Here is a 20,586-nt window from a genome sequence, read left to right as displayed (position 1 = left end):
GCTTCTCCCGACGTGCCCGCGCGCGTCCTGCGGGACGAGGTTCCGCCCCGATCTTCATGCGACTCCTGGTGCTCGTTAGCAGCGTCGTCGGAGTCCTCAATGCCAGCGGGGCTGCTGGGGGATGAAGTCCTGAGTTCAGCGAGCAGCGAAGCACAGCCCGGCCACAGGGAGAAGCTCACAGGGAGGGACAGCCGAGCACAGTCCAGCCAAAACGAAATCCCACAAGGAGGGTGGCGGAGCAAAGCCCGGCCGCAGGGAAACGTTTCATAAAAGGTTCCACAAGGGCCTCGGCCCCCGCCCCGATCTTTATGCGCCTCCTGGCGCTCGTTAGCAGCGTTGTCGGCGTCCTCAATGCCAGCGGGGCTGCTGGGGGATGAAGTCCTGAGTTCAGCGAGCAGCAAAGCACAGCCCGGCCACAGGGAGAAGCTCACAGGGAGGGACAGCGGAGCACAGCCCGGCCAAATCGAAATCCCACAAGGAGGGCGGCGGAGCAAAGCCCGGCCACAGGGAGATGTTTCATAAAAGGTTCCACAAGGGCCTCGGCCCCGCCCCAATCTTTATGCGCCTCCTGGCGCTCGTTAGCAGCGTCGTCAGCGTCCTCAATGCCAGCGGGGCTGCTGGGGGATGAAGTCCTGAGTTCAGCGAGCAGCAAAGCACAGCCCGGCCACAGGGAGGGACAGCAGAGCACAGCCCGGCCAAAACGAAATCCCACAAGGAGGGCGGCGGAGCAAAGCCCGGCCACAGGGAGAAGTTTCATAAAAGGTTCCACAAGGGCCTCGGCCCCGCCCCGATCTTTATGCGCCTCCTGGCGCTCGTTAGCAGCGTCGTCGGCGTCCTCAATGCCAGCGGGGCTGCTGGGGGATGAAGTCCTGAGTTCAGCGAGCAGCAAAGCACAGCCCGGCCACAGGGAGAAGCTCACAGGGAGGGACAGCGGAGCACAGCCCGGCCAAAACGAAATCCCACAAGGAGGGCGGCGGAGCAAAGCCCGGCCACAGGGAGAAGTTTCATAAAAGGTTCCACAAGGGCCTCGGCCCGCCCCGACCTTTATGCGCCTCCTGGCGCTCGTTAGCAGCGTCGTCGGCATCCTCAATGCCAGCGGGGCTGCTGGGGGATGAAGTCCTGAGTTCAGCGAGCAGCGAAGCACAGCCCGGCCACAGGGAGAAGCTCACAGGGAGGGACAGCGGAGCACAGCCCGGCCAAAACGAAATCCCACAAGGAGGGCGGTGGAGCAAAGCCCGGCCACAGGGAGAAGCTCACAGGGAGGGACAGCGGAGCACAGCCCGGCAAAAACCAAATCCCACAAGGAGGGCGGCGGAGCAAAGCCCGGCCACAGGGAGAAGTTTCATAAAAGGTTCCACCCACACACACACGCAACACACACACAACCTCAACTACACACACAGCCACAACCACAACCACAACACCACACACAACCACAACTACACACCACACAACCATAACCACACACACAACCACAAAGCCATACACAACCACAAACACAATAACACACACACACACAACTACACACACAACCACAACTACACACAACCACAGAACCACACACAACCATAACTCCACACACACACACATACACAACCACACACACACACACAACCACAAACACACACACCCACAAGCACACACACAACCACACAATAACACACACACAACCACACCCCCACACACACAACCACACACAAACAACCACAAACACACAACCACAACTACACAACCACACACACAACCATACCCGCAACCACATACACACACCCACAAGCACACACACACAACTACAATCACATGCAACCACAACCACACACAATAACACACACACAACCACACACAACCACAACCACACACAACCACACACACAATACCACACACACACAACAGTTGCATAACTAAATACTTATAAGGTCCCAAAAGCGAGACCTATTGGTTATCCAATGCTTGCTTTAAATGCATGGATGCCGAGACCGGATCTATTGGCTTTGGCAATCACTGCATTTTATATCCTACTGGGGCAAAGGACTGTAATACGTCTGTAAAGCAGAAGCTTAACATAAGAACTGTGAAACTCGTGGCCCATACTAGACCTGAACTGGCAGTTTCAATTTTCACCTCTCTTTAATTCTGTCAATCTGTCGCTCTCACTAGCTCGCTGCCTCACTGTGGTTGTTCTATGGATGATCCTAGCTTCAATTCGCTCTCTATGGTCCCTGGCTTAGTTTCCTGTTCTCACGGTCCGCTCTAGCTGTTGGGCTCTCTTGTTGTTCCCTGGGCGGCGCTCTTGCCTGTTACACTGCTGCAGCTCGTTGGTAGCCGTGAGCAGCGATGGCGGCTGTGCGGGGCCTTGTGATCTCTGTGAAGTCAGAGACAGGGCTTGAGCCCGAGCATAGCCCAGAACGGGAGCCGGAGCCCATGGAGGTGGAGGAAGGCGAGCTGGAACCTGCTCGGCGCTCTGTCAAGGAGCTTGTTCCGGTACGAGCATTGCAATCTGCAACTGCGAAATTGTTTGGAACAGGGATGTGACTGTACAAATAGAAAACATGCTGAATTTATGATGCACTACGGCATTAAATTATTTCTGGTGGTGTTTGGGTTGCAACCATGGGATAGGGACGGCGCAGGGTTGGGGGGTCAGAGTTGCTTGAGAAGTACAAATGAAGTGAACCATTTCCTGACCCGGGGTGCGAAAGTACGTTTTGGTCGGGCTTGGCTATGTTTCCATTGAATGAGATTAGCAATGTGGCCAGAATTATACATACTTGAATTGTCATTTTGCAAAGGGTGTAGGCGCTGGCACTTTACAGCGTGAGGCATGCAGTAGTATGTATGGGGAACATTTGTTTAATACAATCTGTACAATAAGTAAAGCGCTGAACGATGTATATTGGGACTCAGAGCAGTGGTTACAGCTGGCTTGACCTCACGCATCGTTTCACGTACAGAATGACTGAAAACTAGTTTTCAGAGGAGACCAGAAACAAGCATCCTGGGACCGCTTTCGGGGTATCACCCCTCATTAGTCAGACTAGCTTGAATCCAGTGGCACAGTGAGCCTAGGACCCAGAGTGAGATGCTTGTTTCCGGACTAGGGAGGAACTGGCTGGATTGTTCCCGGTGGGAAACAGGACCAAGACTGGTTTGCATATATATGGCTGGGTTTAAACTGGAATTGCATGGGGAGCAAAACAAAAATGGATTCATGCCCAGATCTCTGTATTAGGGGGAATGTTTGACATTGTTCAGCATTCTGTCCATCATTTGTTATTAGGTCTCGCCTGACCCAGCGCATGCGCTGGTCTGGCGAGACTTATTGAGAGGGCTCCAAAAAGTGCTACCAGGCCAGCCTAGAGCTACAGTGCATGTGCGCGGGCACGCGCGCCGCGCTTGACCGCTTTGATGTTTGATCGCGATCATTTTTGCGGCCGCTTGACATAGCCAATAGGTCATGCTTTTGGGACCTATAAGTATTTAGTTATGCAACTGTTGCATGGCTAAGCACTTATAAGGTCCCAAAGGCGAGACCTATTGGCTATGCCAATGCTTGTTTTTGCATGTCATCCCGAGTGCGACGGATATGTCCAGACGTGGATCCTGTGCTCTCCATGCTAATGGAGTCAAGCTAGCCTGGCTGATGAGGAGTGATATCCTGAAGCCGGTCCTGGGATGCTTCTTTCCGGTCGAGGGAGGACCTGTCCTGGCAGTTTGGGCTAAATTGTTACATTGGGGAACAAGGGTCACGATTGATTTGCATATGGCTGGGTTTAAACTGGGATGGCATGAGGAGCAAAACCACCCATGTATTTAGGCCCAGATCTCTGTACTCGAGTGAGTCTAGATCAAAACTTATTTTGTGTGTGAGCCATGGAATGGCATCAGTTTTGAGGATTAAAGGGGGATATTAGGATAGTGTTCCTGTCAGAAATGGAAATAAAGCATTTTTGAGTTTATAAGAGATGCGATGAGGATTGGTAATGCACAAGGGTTCTGAGGCTAGGCTGTGTGTTAGAGATGGGGATAAACCCAGAGTATGAGATTGTACAGTGTTAGTAGTAGAGATAGATCAACATGTGGGGCTGAGTCATAGTTGCTGAGGTTCAGTGGTGTCAGGCTAGAGATAGGGTCAGTATTCTGTATGCACTGTTTGGGTGTGATACTTGACATAGTGCCAGGGCAGTGGATGGCTCTTAGGGCAGTGGATGGCCCTTAAAGCAGTGAAATTAGGCAAGGAGTTAATATGGTGGAGCATCCGCTTAAGAGTGCCAGACCAGGCATGAGGTCAGAATAGTAGGTGCCATTTTCGTGTCAGACTGAATATTGTGTCAAGGCTGTGGAGTGGAGGTCTAAAGCTGGGTTATGCAACTTGGGATGTTATTCTTGAACTGGTGTCAGACTGTACATTTCAGGTCGGCAATAATACCACTCCATGGAATGGTTCTTGGTGGCCTTGGGGGCTAGGACCCTCACCTCCCCAACTGACCACGCCAGAAACCTCAGCATCATCCTGGACAGCAAGCTGCTCATGAAGTCCCAAATCAACTCTGTCTCTTCTGCCTGCTTCTTCACTCTTTGGATGCTACGAAAAATCTTCAAATGGCTTCCTCAGAAGACAAGATGCAAAATCACACAGGCCCTCATTACCAGCCGACTGGACTACGGCAATGCCCTGTACTCGGCGATTATCGCACACTTCCTACAGAGACTTCTGACCATACAGAGCACTGCACCCAGACTCGTCCTCAACCTGCCTCGATGAACCCACTTGACCCCCTCACCTCAGAACTCCACTGGCTCCCAATACAGAAGAGATGCTAATTCAAGCTGCTAACCCACACATACATGGCCCTACACAACCAAGTATAAACTTTCACCAATCATTCAGATATCTATTCTCTGTGTCTCTCTTGTTCACACATTCCCCGCATCCACTGAAGCAGAAGCGGAGGGAGCTCCTTCTCCTACTTCGCAGTGAAGACATGGAGTGATCTCTCCCTGCACCCGAACCTTCTCTTATCTACCAGAATTCCGAAAGGTGCTCAAAACCTGGCTTTTTGACTTAGGCCCGACAAGCTCCTGGATACTCTCCTGGGTGATAAGCAGCGCTATATATATCGACTGATTGAATGTTTGCTTGAGGAGCTTGGGTCAGGGCTAAGATTCTCCTTTAAAATGTCAGACGTGGGATTGAGTCTGCAGCGGCTGCTCAGGGGGTGTTGAAAATAAAATGGTTCCCGGGTGGCGGATGCAGCCATGGTGTGAGGTTAGGAGGAGGGCCAGGCCTGGGGATATACCTTGCAGTGACAAATGAGATTAGGAATTACGACAGTGAATTTACCTAGTGTGGCAGTCTGCAATGGGCACACCTAATGTGAGTTAGGTTATGGGTGGGTTAAGGTCTGTTTGAGGCTAGGACTTGGCTCATCGTTCAAGTGCATCATGGATTGATGCTGGAAATTGTAAAATGGCTTGGGTAGCAGCTCTGAGACTTGGGATCCATCTGGGCTTTTTGTTCCTGCTAGCTTCCTCAAAATCTGAAACATTTTTTCTTTGACTTAACCTTTGGTTATCCTTTTAGCCACTCCTGCGAAAGAACAAACTAAAGTGGCCATAAATCTCTTATGAATAAGTGGATCAAGTGAAGGAACATGTTAAGTGTACAATAAACAGCTAAAAGGGAATGAGTTTAACCGGTGCTGGTTTTGGAAAGCCAGAGACTTGTTTGTAACCAAAAGGGCAAAGAAGCTGGATGTCTTTTCACAGTCTTCCACTGAGGTGTAGACGTCTCTTGTGAGTTGTTTGTCTCTAAAAATTTCTCTCTTTTGCTTGTAACCAATTCTGTGTGTACTTTACTCTCCATCTTATCGTGTGTCTGTACACCCATAAGGACCACCACTTCTCTTTGTTTTGAAGTGTATATGCCCTTGGGGGAAAAAAAATGTTTTTAAAATGCTTGGGTCTACCCATTTTTGTGGGTAACACTTGACATGAGGTTGGTAAGGTTTACAAATATTTGCTCAGTTCATACAGTATTATCAAATAAGGCAACTAATATTGACGCCCAGATCAGCTCAAGGGGCCAACTTAATTGCTTTATCACGTCTCTGTCAAACTAACTTCTCAACTAGATAATTTATATAGAATAGCTGCGATGTTAGCGCCTGGCAGGTGCCACAGATGGTATTAAAGCTGTGGGAATTTGGTAAAATCTGTTTTTCCAAGAGGTGAGATGCTTTTGAAATGTGCTTGTCCTGTAAACAGACCCATGTGTCTGATTTTGGCCATCTTTAGTGACAGATTTTGACTATGTTCTCATTGCATCCATACTCTGGATTGGTATAATATCAGGCGTTGTATTTTTAGGTTTCTGGTTGTGGCAAATTGCTAAATAATCCCAGTCTGTGCATATGCAAAAGCATATGTATGCACAGGCTTAATTTAGGATAGCTTTTTGATCATGGTAATGTTCTACATATGCCAGCACTTTCATTATCCCCAGTTTATGATTATAGTAGATTTTTGGTGTATATCAATGTTATGGTGTTGCTCTCTTTCCTAGCCTTCTTTTCTGTTGAAGCATCTTGTTAAATGCGTCCAAATATTTCTATGAAAAGCATTCAACTGTTTTTAGGTCTGGCCTTAGCTACGACTTTTTGAATTTCATAACATTAGGTCTGTAATATATTTAAGGGGTCTTCAAACTGCCTCCTTCATCCATTGGGCGGTTATTGTGTCACTACATTTTACAACCACCCTTTACAGCATGGGACAAATTGCTTTTTGAGAGAAAATAAATATTTTTCCTTTTTGCCAATTTTCTATGTTTTTTTTTCTTTTAAGATTGACGAGGGTACGGTAGTATCCACAACAATAAGCTTTTGGCATGACAAATTAGTTGGCAGTGTCAAAATGTCAGACCTATTGGCTTTGCACATGCTTGTTTTAAAATGTTACTGTACATACGCCCACACACTACTTGTGGACCACTGCCTACGTTTCTCATCGAGGATAAAGTGGTTTCTCCAAAGGAAAGTTTCTTTTCTCCATGAGGTTAATTTCCACTTGCTTGTTACATTTTTGCATAAACAAATTATGCACATGCATATTTGCTCATATGGAAATTAAATGCGTAAACGTTTGCTAAGAGCATGCCTGAAAACTTGCCAAAGCAAAAGGTCCTAGACGTACATCTGGAAAACTTTTGTAAATTACTGAAAAACAAAATTGCAAGTCTGCATCCATCGGAGGTCATAGAGTTTCGGGATATAAATTATGTCTTTCTTTGAGAATGTACCACCTACTGTTTTTAATATATGTATCTTGCCTATGATACAATATTAACTTTATTCGATCTAGCTAAATTAGACTATAAAAGTTCAATAAAAATACATAAAAGTACAATTTAAATCACGCATAATAAATCTGTAAACCATAATATTCTGCAATTATAACAACCGTACATTGATTTTACATAGTTATTTTAACACAGATGAAAAGTTAGTGGAAATAAATGCAAAAACCTCACTTAAGGGTCCGCTATGCATTACTACCTAACATTTTCCCGATAATCCTTTGTTCTAATTTGTGATAAGTTTTAAAATTCACTAACATCCATAGTGTATAATGTATGTCTAAACAATAATTATAAATCCGTATTAATAAAACTTTTTCCAAGTAGTCCTCTGCTCTATTTCATAATGACAATTTAAAATTTGCTAAAAACCATTGTATACAATACATTTCTGGGCAACAATTATAAATCCATGTTAATAAGACGTCATGTTAATTAATCATTTATAATTGTTCATCAAGGTTAATCATATTATCTATGTAATGTTCTTCCTGGCATAAAAGACGGCCCATAGAAAAGTTGGCATTCCGCAACATAGCTCAACAGTAGATAGTGATTGCAAGAAAATATATGCAGGACGACATTGCGTATCCAAAAAGTATAACATTTGCAATAAAGTACAACGTGCAATCTGCTCTGTGGCATCTTGCCATCACAAGGACGATTGCTTAAATTTGATGTCCAATCGTTAAGTTTAGGGAAGCTGATCAGCCGATGGAAAATAGCCATTCTAAAGCGAGTTGGGACAAATCTATGTCTTGAATTAGATACAGCTTTCAAAAATAACTTTATATCATTTGTTAAAATAAGTTAATTATTTAAAACAGAAGATTTTGGTAATTCGGCGGTCAGCCTGAGATCCTCTAAGTGCACAGTGCAAAGAGTTAGGAATTTTCAAAATATGGCAGAAGTCCAGACTTTATGCCATAGTAATATAGGTTGTTTTCTAATTCTGTCAAAATATGGCAGAAGTCCAGACTTTATGCCATAGTAATATAGGTTGCTTTCTAATTCTGTCTGTAAGAAACAGAACCCCTCAGCTCACCAGGACAGACATATGAAGAGGCACTTTTGGGGGCTGCAAGCAAATACCTCAAAAACTCATTCTCCGCCACTTGCAGTGCTGTACATTTTGTATGCCCCCAAATCCCAGCACCGTATAGTGCTACACTGATGCATTTAGCCGTATAAATCTTAATCATCTCCACTAGAGGGTTTGTACTCAACCTGCCGGCAAAATTTCATAGGACCTGTGTCACTTTAACAGTACATGTTCTTGGTAAAAAACATTTTGCGATTTACACATGCAGTCAAAAAGCTTGTGTCTTCATCTTTGTAATGAGTAAATAATTGCACTGACAGGCCATATTGATTCTGCCCCCATTGTTTTACTACTCGATGTAGTTGTATTTTTAGCACTTAAATTTGGGGGCAGGAATTATTAGAGTATTTCTAAATACACTACATGTATTGTATATAATCAATTAATGTTGAGGGAGCAGTAGCCAAAATTTGCAAACGTATGTATTTATTTTGCAATCACTGTGTTAGTAATGCAAGCCTGGCTTTCAGCTCTCTGCGTTTCCTCGCACCAGCTGCTCTAATAGAGGATTTATTTTAATGACTCGTCTGGCTACATCTCTTGACTTAGAAGCAGAGGAATACTTTTTGACATAGACACACTGTGGCAGCCTAGGTGTATGTGCTGTTAAGCTGCGAAGGGATACCTTATCCAGTGCACTAAATGAGAATGAAGATATGTCCTGGTTTCGTCAGCTGTAACAAAATTTTGCTTGGTTCTATAAACTGCCAGCAGGCCAGGAAGCATCATACTGTTTCACTTGAATAAATCGTAATGATTGTGGGCTAAGGAGAAAAGTAGATCAGGTAAACATGCTAGCAATGGCTGGGTAGAACCTACTGGTCACAGATATGAATCCCAGGCGAACCACCTAAGCTTTTTAAAACTCCAAAGCAGATAAAAGGCATACCACAGATTTCGATAATGATTCTTTATACTGTTGTCACACTGCAGACTGATGTACTAAGTAGAGTAAAGAAAAGTTATCACTTCTGTCATTCATACACCAAATATTCAATTCCAGCTTGGCAAATGGACCAGCTTTGGTTCTAACATGTAACCAGCACAGTTTTTTTCTATACTGTTTTTGTTTGTTTTACTTTCACTGTCCTTATGGATCATGATTAGTTGAGCGACTGCTCATGGTTGCATGATGCTAAAATATTTGAATTGTGTTTTATATAAATGACTGCCAAAATCTATGGCATTAGACATAATGTTTTCAATAAACCAGTCAGCCTTTATCATTAGCTTGCCACCATAAACATTTAAGGTCCGCTGTATTGAGCACAAGCTTTGACACAAAGCAACTATTGGTAAAATTCGAAGTATGTCAAAAAATTACAGCTGGCAAAACATAATACAGCCTCACCTAAAATGGCTTAAAGATTCTCAAAACGCAAATCTACGACCATGGTTGGCCACAGTGTGACAATCACCAAAGGCCAGGCATGCTAAGCTAATCTATGAGATTCAAAGTACCTGTCTAAAGTGTAATGACAATCCACCCTTACATGTATTTTGGCATTACCACATGACGTTCACAATCAATAAATTAGTCTTTGTCATAACGTTTCATAAAAAACAGTTCAGTCCTTCTGGCACCTCACATACCTTTCCGATATGAATGTATTTTAGCTATGACCTTTGTCCTTAGTTTGCCACCACCATCATCTCATGCCTACTATGTCACGATTATGCTTTCTCAAAAAGCAGCTAGCAGCAAAACAATCAGCAAAGTTACGAATACTAATAAAATGACCGCAAAGCAATATACAACTCCTCTTATGATGATTTAACAAGGATTATCACAGTGCAAATATTCTACCAAAAAGGATTGCTCTGAGGGGTTACCCAACATCAAACCCCATCCTTACTAAGTTTAATCTTCGAAATACCTTTTAACAGTTTACAGACTTCAACACTGTGGTAACTGCACCCATACAAGCCTATTAGTTTTAATAAATACGTTCCTTGATAAATAAGTCAGGACTTCCAGCCTGGTTGAAACTTTTCATATTGGCCAGATTGGGCCTATGGCATTAGACATAACCATTTCCAATAAATGAATCTAGCCAATAGACTTCATCATTGGCTTGTTGTTGTAACCAACTGAGACTTCCTGTATTGAATGTAAACTGGGAACCATCAAGTACACTGTCAAAAACGTATCAAAATGTACAAATTTACAAAAGACAACTGTAGGAGGTGGGCTCACTTATTTGTGTAGAACCTTGCACTAATCCAGACAACCCTTAGGGTGATTTTAGTGGTCTTTCATAACCTTGGAAAACTCTCAAAGTCGTAGCTGTGGAGAGCAGCCTTCACGCTTATCTTATAAATTGCAGAGAGGGCAGGTTAGGCCTGAGGATTTGCAGAACCACCCCCTGTGTTGCTGAACCTTTTGTAGTCTGTGGGGCGTTGGGAGCACATGACAGTCAGCTTTGTTGCGGTGCCTGCCGATGCAGGGGATTGACTCCTTCACTCCAAGGGAGATTACTTCGGCTGTCCTTGATACCCACAGGTCTGGTGAAGATCCTGGAAGAAGCACAATCGACGAAGAAAACTTGCAGGACAGTGAGACTGGGAGCAGCAGGAGACTTTCTTGATGCAGTTTTGGTTCCTGGTGAACTCCAGTGAAGTCCAGACGGTCAAAGAGTGATGTGGTTTCCGGCTTGAGTCTTGTCCCACTACAAATCTGAAGAGCCACCCACAGGAAAACCCTTACGTACCCTAGGGAAAGGGTTGGAACAACTCTGGTACCTCCCAGAGGAGGGGCTGGACAGAGGGGAGGATAATCCCATGCCCTTTGTCTAGCTTTGTGCCAGGGCAGTAGCGTAGGGCTCCTAGAACTGGTTCCAACTAGAGTATTCAAGTAGGGCACCAAATGTGCCCTTCAAAGCAGTTTGGTGGTGCTGCCAAGCACCCCCGCCCTAGCCTAATACACAAAGTCCTGTCTGGGAGGTGGTCGCACCTCCCTGCAACAGGAAACCTATCGTTCTAGCTTCCCCTGCTCGATCTTGGCGCAGCAACAGGAGGGCAGAATCAGGTCTGCGGTTGGCAGCAGCAGGACTGTCTTGCTGTCAGATCTGAAAGGCTGTAGCCGGGAGTACAAGGGGTATCCCAGGGAAGCCCCCCCAGTACATGGGATCATACTTCCAACACCGGATTCGATGTCTGGGTATGATTCCAACATGTTTGATACCAAACATGCCAGGGTTCAGTGCAGCCACTATATAGTTAAACATCTCATAATGATTGATGTCCACTATATGTATTAAAATGACTGACCGCACTTACAAAGCCTGGAGAATCGACTCTGGGGTTTGTAGGTGTGTACTGCTCATGCAGGGACACCCTCACACTTATTACTACAGGGCTTCAAAAATCCACTCACCCGCTCACCTTTGCAAGCCAGATTTAATTAGGAGGAGCTATTTTTAGTTCCTGCTCGCCCTTTCTGGCGAGTAGGAAGACAAACTGACTTTTGACCTCTGTCTCTGAAAGAAGAACACATGTGACAAGATAGCAAGATTTAAAGGCATCTTTATTGCTCACAAAGTGAATGAGTAATAAAAATGCCTTTAAATCTTGTTAACATTTCACAGAGGTCAAGTGCATTAGTTAGGTCAAGTAGATTTTTGTTAAGTTACTAGACCTGCAGGTCTAGTAAAAATTGGGGATATTTCGTGCCCTGAACTAAGAACCCTGCCTTCACGACTGAACGGCCTGCCAGAGGGGTGACTTATAGGTTTTAAAAGCAGTGACCTCCCATATAAGAAAACGTATATCTGTCGGGAGGGGTGCTAGCACCAACTCACACAGGCTGCAATAGCAGGTCTGGAGTCACAGTTTGAGTGGTCTCTCATGGGTGGCACAATACATGCTGCAGCCCATGGGAGTCCCCTGGTGTACCTGTGCCCTAGGTACCTTAGTACCTTATACTAGGGAACACCGGTAGCCAATTGTGGAGGTACAACAATATTTACCATGGTCAAATTTAGGGAGAAAGTACAGTGACTGGGGTCCCGATTAGCAGGATCCCAGTCAGACTAGTCAAAAACACACCGACACCAGGCAAAAGGTGCGGGCAACCATGCTAGAAGAGTCCTACCTTCCTACAACAACCCATCAACCCATTGTATAAGGGTCTACTAAGGATTATCACTTTGGAAATCTCCAACTCAGTGTGTTTGTCGGAGACTGTAACAAAGACCAAAACCCTTGCCTATCCTGATAATCTGTGAGATTCCATGCAGCAAGTATCTGTCTTCAGCCTTTAAAGCAGTGTAATGAAAATTCACCCTTGAAGTCCTATTGGCTTTAACACTTTTCACAGTTGGTCAGGCTTACTGCCTTTGTTGTAACTTTTAATAATAAATGTATCTTACATGTGGTATTTGACAAATCTTCCAAGTAACCAGTCATGTCTCTATCCTTCATCGTTGGCTTGTCTTCATTGCAAACTCAGACCTAGTGAACTCTGCACAGGCTTTCCAACAAGGCAACACCAAGACTCTTGCCTGCTGCAGGAATCTGTGAGGATACATGAAACGGAATACCTAATTATGAGCTTTAATGCAGAGTAATAATCTGTCTTTAGTGGTCTATTATTTTTAACATATAATTTTCACTAAAAATGTTAAACCTGCTGCGTTTGTCAGTACGGTTTTTATAAAAGCAATAGGCCAAGAGTCTTTGACATGACGTGTTCTAATGAACCAATTAGGCCTATTGCCTTTATCACTGGCTTGTCACCATGACCGATGCAAGCCTAGAGTATGCCGCATAAGCTTTCCCACAAGGCAACTATCAGTATACAGGCATACAATTATGAATATGTGTAAAATTACAGTTGGCACCACAATATACTCTCTTCCTAAAATGTTATGAGTCTGAAAGGGTAAATCTTCTACCAAAAGGGTTTATCACAAGGAGTAACCAAAACACTTGGGTGTCATGGTAATCTGTGAGATTCCTAGCACTAAATACCTGTCTACACGCTTTAACATATGCTTTCCACAGTAAATAAGTCAAGCTTATTGCTTTTGTTGTAGCCTTCATATTAAAGGGATTGAACCTATAGCCTAGATAAGTGGCTTGCCACCATCACCAGTTTAGTTGCAACTCTGTTGAGCATAAGTTTTCCCACAAGGGAAAAAGTGCAATACAAGTTTGTTTTTTTTGGTCGAGCCTATAGCGGCAGCGCGCTTGCGCTGCTCGCTTTGCGAGGCATGCAGAAATGGAGTATGGAGTGGATGCTCCGTAGAAGCTCTGGCCAATCTCCGCCCTGGTTTTTAATTGGCTTGTGTCATTGTCTTTCGTAAATACTGCCGTCTGATTGATTATGAGGCTTGTTAGTCCTTCCTTATCATGGCCATGTCGTCATTTGTACCCTCCTATGGTTACTGGCCCCTTTACTTCGAATGTTACACAGTATGGTACTATGGGATATTAGGTCTCGCGCCTAGCGATGCAGTGCATAGCACTGCTCGTGCAGCGAGAGTACTTTTGTCCGGGGTTCCGAAACGGACCGTGGAATTGTAAATGCTCGTGCGTGTGTTTTTAGTTACGTATCGTGCTATTGCCTTTTGCCTGCGTGTTTATTTTTAAGATAGCACGCAATAGGCCAAAGGCGGGTGCATTGCTCCCCCCATGGCCTATTGGTGTCTATTACGCGCATTGCTGCCATATGGTTTCAATTATCGTGCCCAGACACGGGCGCGATAATTTAAACCATATGGCTCGCTGTGGCGCGCGCACCACTCGCGGCTTTCTCTGTTTCCAAAAGCGATTGCTTTCAGTTTCGCGATCGCTTTACTTGTGTTCATTGTGGTGTTACACTGCATATGTGATTGTGCTATGTACAGGTGTTTATTTTAGATATGTCAACACATTTTTGCTATATTTGCAGGCAAAAACTGCCTGTGAAAAGCAAACTACAGTGAGAAAACTGCACTCCTCCAGCATTTTAGCTACTTAAGACCCTAATCAGCATACAACTGTGACAGACTGCCCTGCCTTAGCTCTCCCAGTGCTCACATGTTATGATACAGATCTATGCCTTAAATTAGTACTTGCAGCGCACACTTTATGTGATACAGCTCCGTGTTTTCACAGTCACGCAAATGTTTGTATCTAGAGGTCATCTATGAAGAAGTACACATTTATTTTCTACAAACAAAGCAATTAGGTGAGGTCATGCTTTTTCACCAACGTAACTCCTACATTATAGGATTAAAATAAAAAATCGGATTTGTAATCCTTCCACTTTGGTGCGATTATGTAGAAGATCAGGAAAAAGCAATCTGTTGATTTTAAACTGGACACGCTTAATAGATCATCCCTGGAACTGAGGATGGGGTGTAAGCGGTGTTTGTCTGTGGTTACAGTCAGATTCCTGTGCAAGCGTGTAGCTTTTGTAGTTTTTAATACACGTTTAGACGTTGGGGTGGGAGGGGCAATGAGAGAGAGGCCATGAAAAGCTCGCTGGGTCTGAGAAATTTATAGCGCTTCTGAGAGCACGTGTGCAGACACGTATATGGACTGATACTGGAGGGGGGTGGGGAACGTGACGCGGATGCAATGGCGGTGTTCAACAATTTGAACAGGTGCAACAGGAGGCTGGGATCAGACAGTGCCAGGTGCGCGCGCATTCAAAGAGGTTGGCGCCAATGTGTATGATGGCTTAAGGGTGGTTACACAGGAAGTCGACAGGCTGCTCCCAATAACACTGATCAAATGGTGTTACACTGCTCCTCACTTCAGGGAAACCAATGCAAAGTCCAGAACTTTGTAAAAGTATATATGCATGTTTCTTTGCCATTCTTTTTTCAGTCTGCAATTGAAAGTGCATGTCTGAAACGGTGAAAAAGTGAAGGGCGTGAAAGAGGGGCCTGTTCACAAACTGCATTTTGTGATACGCAAAATAATATTGCAGTAAAACTAGTTGCACAATTTAAAATGCTATTCACAAACGTATATATGCGAAAACCTCCGCCTGCGTCTCTGCCCACGTAAGCCTACAATTTAGGCAGGGCTTTAACTTGGATGAAAAAACTGTGGGGTACCTCAAAGGGGCGTGGCCAGTGTAATTAAGGGTGTGGCTTAAAAACACGTAAACTAAAAATCTGTGCTTAGCATAGTGTGCACCCGACTTACATTTTGCTGTTTCTGTCATTGCATCCAGATATATGATACAAGTAACATACCTATAACAAGTCAGGACTATTGGCTTTTTCAATGGTTGTTAGTTTCATAAGATAAATAAGCAGCAACTATGTCTTGTATATAATACTGAACAAGCATTTGCAATGCGGTAGGTCTCGCATTATTAAAGTTTGAGCTATTGGTGTTGCATTATTTAGCAATACCAATAGCTCAAACTTTAATAATGCGAGACCTATTGCATTGCAAATGCTTGTTTCGACTGTGAGCACTACTTTGTCTGTGCTTCTCCCCCCTCCTCGCACTCCCGTTGTCCTTGCTCCCCCCTCCCGTTGTCCGTGATGCAATGCAATAGCTCTCACATAAATGCGAGTCCTATTGTATTGAAAATGCTTGTCATTCTATTGATCGCTTTTGAATTTTTAATTGGGCCACACATTTAACTAAATCGATGTCCATTTGTTTTGTTTAGTATATAACTGGAAGGCTTCACTATTTTTAAGACTTTGTTTGATTTTTATTCAATGAACGTTACTCAAATGTTTTGCTCATGCTCGGGTTTGTCAACGGCTCCTTGCCTTTATTCAGTCCAAGTACTCTCATAATGACCACAAAAAGCCGATCTATTAGTAGCGCATGTTCAGCTCAAGATACAGCCTCTTGGCGCGTTAGAAAAAACAAGTCGTGAGGCCCTCGGACAAACAAGGGTGAGCAAAATTTGCATTTTTGCAAAAACAAAACCACACATGTATTCGAATTCTTGATCACAAAGAAAGAAAGGACCAGCACCCCTGCAAAGTCACCCCGTACCTTATCAGAATCCTGTCGGAACATTTCTCGGCTGCTTGTATTTTCCAGGTTACAGGTCATCGTCCGATAAGTACGAACTCAAAAGACACCAAACACTCTGATCACACTTTTGTGTGCACCAGCTACAGGAAGGAGAAAATAAATGGAGGAAGTAGACCTCTTTGGGTTCATACCGCAAGCATAGAGATTGAGACACTGGTCAGAGGGACATACTCAATGACAGCAGTGCAACGGAGCGAACTCCCACAGGAGGAAACTCGGAAACAGGCAAGCAGGAGTTCCATGTCTGAGCAAACAGAGGTCAAGGGATGTAACTGTAATTGGATTTATATAGCGCCTACTACCACTCACCACTCGTTGAAGCACTCGAGGAGTCAATCACCTGGATAATGCCAAAATGTATGTGTTTAAATCAAGTTAGAGATCTCGTGACTGCGTAAGTTGTCTCCGGGGGCAATAACCCATGGCAAAGGGTGTTTTTTGCACCAGAAGTACTGTGTCAGCGTAAGTATTTTTGGGGTCCCGGCCAGGCAAGATATATTTGCGGCCCCATGCTCTGAACAATTTTGAATATTACTACCCATTTTATTCTAATTCAAGCCCCCGTGATGACTGCGAAACAATCTTTCAGAAAGTGGGTCATATAAAAACAGTTGAAATGCTTTTCCAGCGGCCCCAAAAATATTTGCGTTAACAGTGGGCAAAGAGATATAGAGTCAGAGGTAGCTGTAGCCAGAGAGGATAGTGATTGACTTATAAAAATAGCGGTTCTTTTTCTCTGGTGCCCTTGACAGGTGGGTACCTGGGAAATGCCCACTGTGCCCATGCCTTAAAACGTCTGTGCTGAAGTGTTAGCAGTGGGTGAACCCTTGCAACCACGACCGTGGCTCAAGCAGGATGTCTTACCAAGGCTCAGTGTGAGGTCCTGTTGGACCCTCAAGCCCAACACCAGACGAGCCTGGCTCCCACATTGACCCTTTGTCCCGTGGGGTTTCCTACTATTCCATTTCTGCTTGACGAAGTGCATTTGCCTGTTGCATTACACCAGAAGCACAATGCAAATTATTTTTCCTTTTGTCTAAAATATCTCAGATCTGCTGAGATGTGGGCTGCATTTCAGACAAAAGGGAAAAATAGTGCACATCTTCATTTCCTTCCGGCGGAAGTGAATGTGTCCTTGTATAACGTGACTGGTGCTCATGTAAAGCGCACCAATACCTTCGGGTCAAGATCACGCTATATAAAAACTGTAAACAAACAAAAAAAAAAACATGTCTCTGTGCCCCGTGTGGGTTGAACTTCCAGGTGGCTCCTGACCTGCAAGGCCTCCTCAGGCTCCTGAGTGCAGGGAGAGTACATGCAGGGTTAACCTTTGCCAAGATTCGTGCTTGGGAGATTTTCTTGTCTGGCGAGTGGGGCTTTCGTTTTCACAGATTACATCCTCTCCCCCCTCACCTGAAACACATATTCAGTTGCTAATTATAGGTGAGAGGCCATGAAAGGGGGCACTGCAAAACGGAGAAGGAATGGATCTGGTGGGGAAGGAAGAAGATCATGTATGTACCACCTGGTAACACCGAAAAGGTGCTAGCGGGCTGAAGTAAAAATAAATGATTATATTCTGGGGGTGTCACTCTGAGCCATGGAGAGAAATCATCCATAAAGCTGTATTTATCTATACATTGTGCCATTATGACAAAAAAAAGCATGTTTAAAAATCCCTGTAATTTGTTCTAGATGAATCGCTCTCCAACACAAGCTCAGCCCCTCTTCAGTAGGAACTCTGCACCAAGTTTGAAGCTCCAATACTATTTTATAAGTAATTTACAATACACGGAGAACTTCAAAGGCTTTGAAAGGCAGAGGGAATTTGAGTGTTTTGTTCTAATCTTCTCTCAGCAATTGATAATGGCTTGTTTTTATTATCACTCGAATTGCTGCAATTTGCTTTTTAGATCTCGCCGAGGGTTGCAGCGCATGAGCTGCTCACTCGGCGAGAATGATTGCTAACCAGGACTTTCAGAAGAGGGCTTGAAGCCCCGCCCCTCATTTCCATTGGCTGGCGTCACCGTTTATGCTAAACGGTGGCCTGCCGTTGGAAATTAGGGTTTTTGGTTCACGCCCTTTCACCTGCGAGCCGGACTGGCTCGCCTGCTTTGCTGCTGTCGCAAAGCAGTTTCTTATCTTTATGGGGCCACGTGTTTCAAATTAGAAACACATGCCCCATAAAGACAAGAGATCCCCATGCTCCAGCTGCAGCGCGGTCCTCTTTCACTTTCGGGACCACGCTTGTTGTTATTGTTAACTGGCACCTGTGTAGCTCACATTCTGCAGTGAATATGGCATCGCAGCGCCTTTACAGCGAGGGATAATGCGGGATGTGCTTATGACCAGTGATGAGTATCCTGGCGACAGAAATCCGGCTGTGGTGGGTTCCAGGAGGGGCCCTGTCCGTGCCAAGAGAAAGAAGAGGGCTGTTTGTGACTGATGGGTTAAAAGTAATTTAAAAATTTCTACTCAGTGAAAGTGGCATTACTGCAATGAGCCTGGCCCTCTCGAACTGTGCGTCCTCCCTGAGGTTCACCATGTGCTCAGCTGTCCGCATGAGGCGCCAGTGTTGTTTACTAGTGTTCAGTGGCTTTTCCCTCCTACTGCGGAGCGTGGTGTGCAGTCGAGCGTTTTATGTGGCCGTATGCGATACATGCAGCATCTAAACCACATGTGCAATATCTAACTGTATATATACACAAACGTAACATACCTGTAGGTGCCCGTAAGACAAGCATGTGCCGTGTGAGCTTGGGCTTCCGGCCCGTTTGCATGCTCAGGTCCTCTACGAGTAGATGAGCTGGGCGAGGTTCCTGCAGGCCTCTGGAGCTGCTTGTTTGCTTTGGGGAAGTCACTGCCAGGTGCCCGGGGGATTCATCCGCACAGCCTCAATGCCGCTGCTTGCTCCTGTCTGTAGCAAGCAAAAATCTGCTGGGAATGGAAGAGCCTGCCATTGTGCACCCGAGATGGATGGCGGGGAAATAAAGGTGCTTGTTAGGTCTCGCTGAGCCCCAGCGCTTGCGCTCGCTCGAAGAGACATTTTGTATGTGGGATTTTCAAAGTGCTGCTGGCTGGCCTAACGCTTGCGTTCACGCGCGCAGTCGGCCGCCAGCAGCACTTTTGAAAACTCGTGTGTGTCATCGCGATCACTTTCGCTTTCAGAGCGATCGCGATGACGCACGCGCACACACAACTCCCGCTTCTCCCCCTCCCCCACCACATTTTGCGTCTCCGGCCGCTCGCGCGCGGCCAACGCTTGTATTACCTTTTTCTCAGGACCCATGGCGTCGCTGCTTCAATGCACCTCGGGACCTCCCAAAGTCAGTCTCTGCTTCAATGCACCTCGGGACCTCCCATGTGCTCCATTCCTATTTCCGAGCCGATCAGTCTTTCGGTGCAGCAGCTCCATCTCTCATGCTTGTGGCTGCTCCCTCTCATTTCTGACCAGTCAGGTTGCAGCCTTCTGCACCAATCTCTGTTCTCTTCTGATGTCCAGGATGCAGAATTTGAACCGGATCATCCTTTGCCGCACCTTGGTCATGACTCGAGTCATCAGCCCACCCTCCTCTCAGGCCCCAGACTTTCTCTCTTCATGACTTCTCCTCTCTGATGCTTGGTTTCCACGGTGGTATTGTCTAGGTTGCCTATTCTACCGCTTCCTGTACTCTGTCGGTCAAGCTGTTTGCCATTTCCCTTTGCCTGCCATTTCATCCTATTTGCGGTTCTCGCCCATAGAGAGACTAAAACAAGGATAGAAAGAGGGCCAGAAATAAAATGCCATCCCTCTACCTGCTGTTAGTTTATTTCAAGTTGAGGCATTCACCAACATCGATTCAGTTGCGCGGTGGCAGCCTGGCTCAGGATTATTTTAAATGCATGAATTTGGGGTCTGGTGCTCCCTCTTCTGATTGTCGTCTTGGTCTCCTTCCAGGCCATTTCACCTATATGTTAATATGAATGCCACTACATTGACCTCCCGCTACATAGACTCCTATTTTGACCCTCTAATACATACACCAGCAATCTTTATTATGTAAATAGCCCCTACCTGGACAAGGCTATTGTTTGTACATCCTGCCTGCATCTAGCTTTGTTCCACCAAAACCTATTCTTCCTAACTTTACCA

General features: G+C 45.2%; 1 protein-coding gene across 1 annotated transcript in view; it reads left to right on the top strand.

The window, feature by feature from the left end:
* Positions 1-2,258: 2,258 nt before the first annotated feature.
* Positions 2,259-20,586, top strand: part of NCBP3 (nuclear cap binding subunit 3) — a 362,322-nt gene continuing 343,994 nt past the window's right edge. The window contains exon 1 of the mRNA XM_085649874.1: positions 2,259-2,481. Coding sequence (XP_085506000.1) covers positions 2,335-2,481 — 147 coding nt within the window. The 5' untranslated portion in view covers positions 2,259-2,334. The remainder of the gene's footprint in view (positions 2,482-20,586) is intronic.

Source organism: Triturus cristatus, chromosome 3_2 (assembly GCF_964204655.1).
Source record: "Triturus cristatus chromosome 3_2, aTriCri1.1, whole genome shotgun sequence".
NCBI classification, from domain to species: domain Eukaryota; kingdom Metazoa; phylum Chordata; class Amphibia; order Caudata; family Salamandridae; genus Triturus; species Triturus cristatus.
The sequence above is the reverse complement of the archived record's forward strand: the minus strand, read 5'-3'. Positions and strand labels throughout refer to the sequence as shown.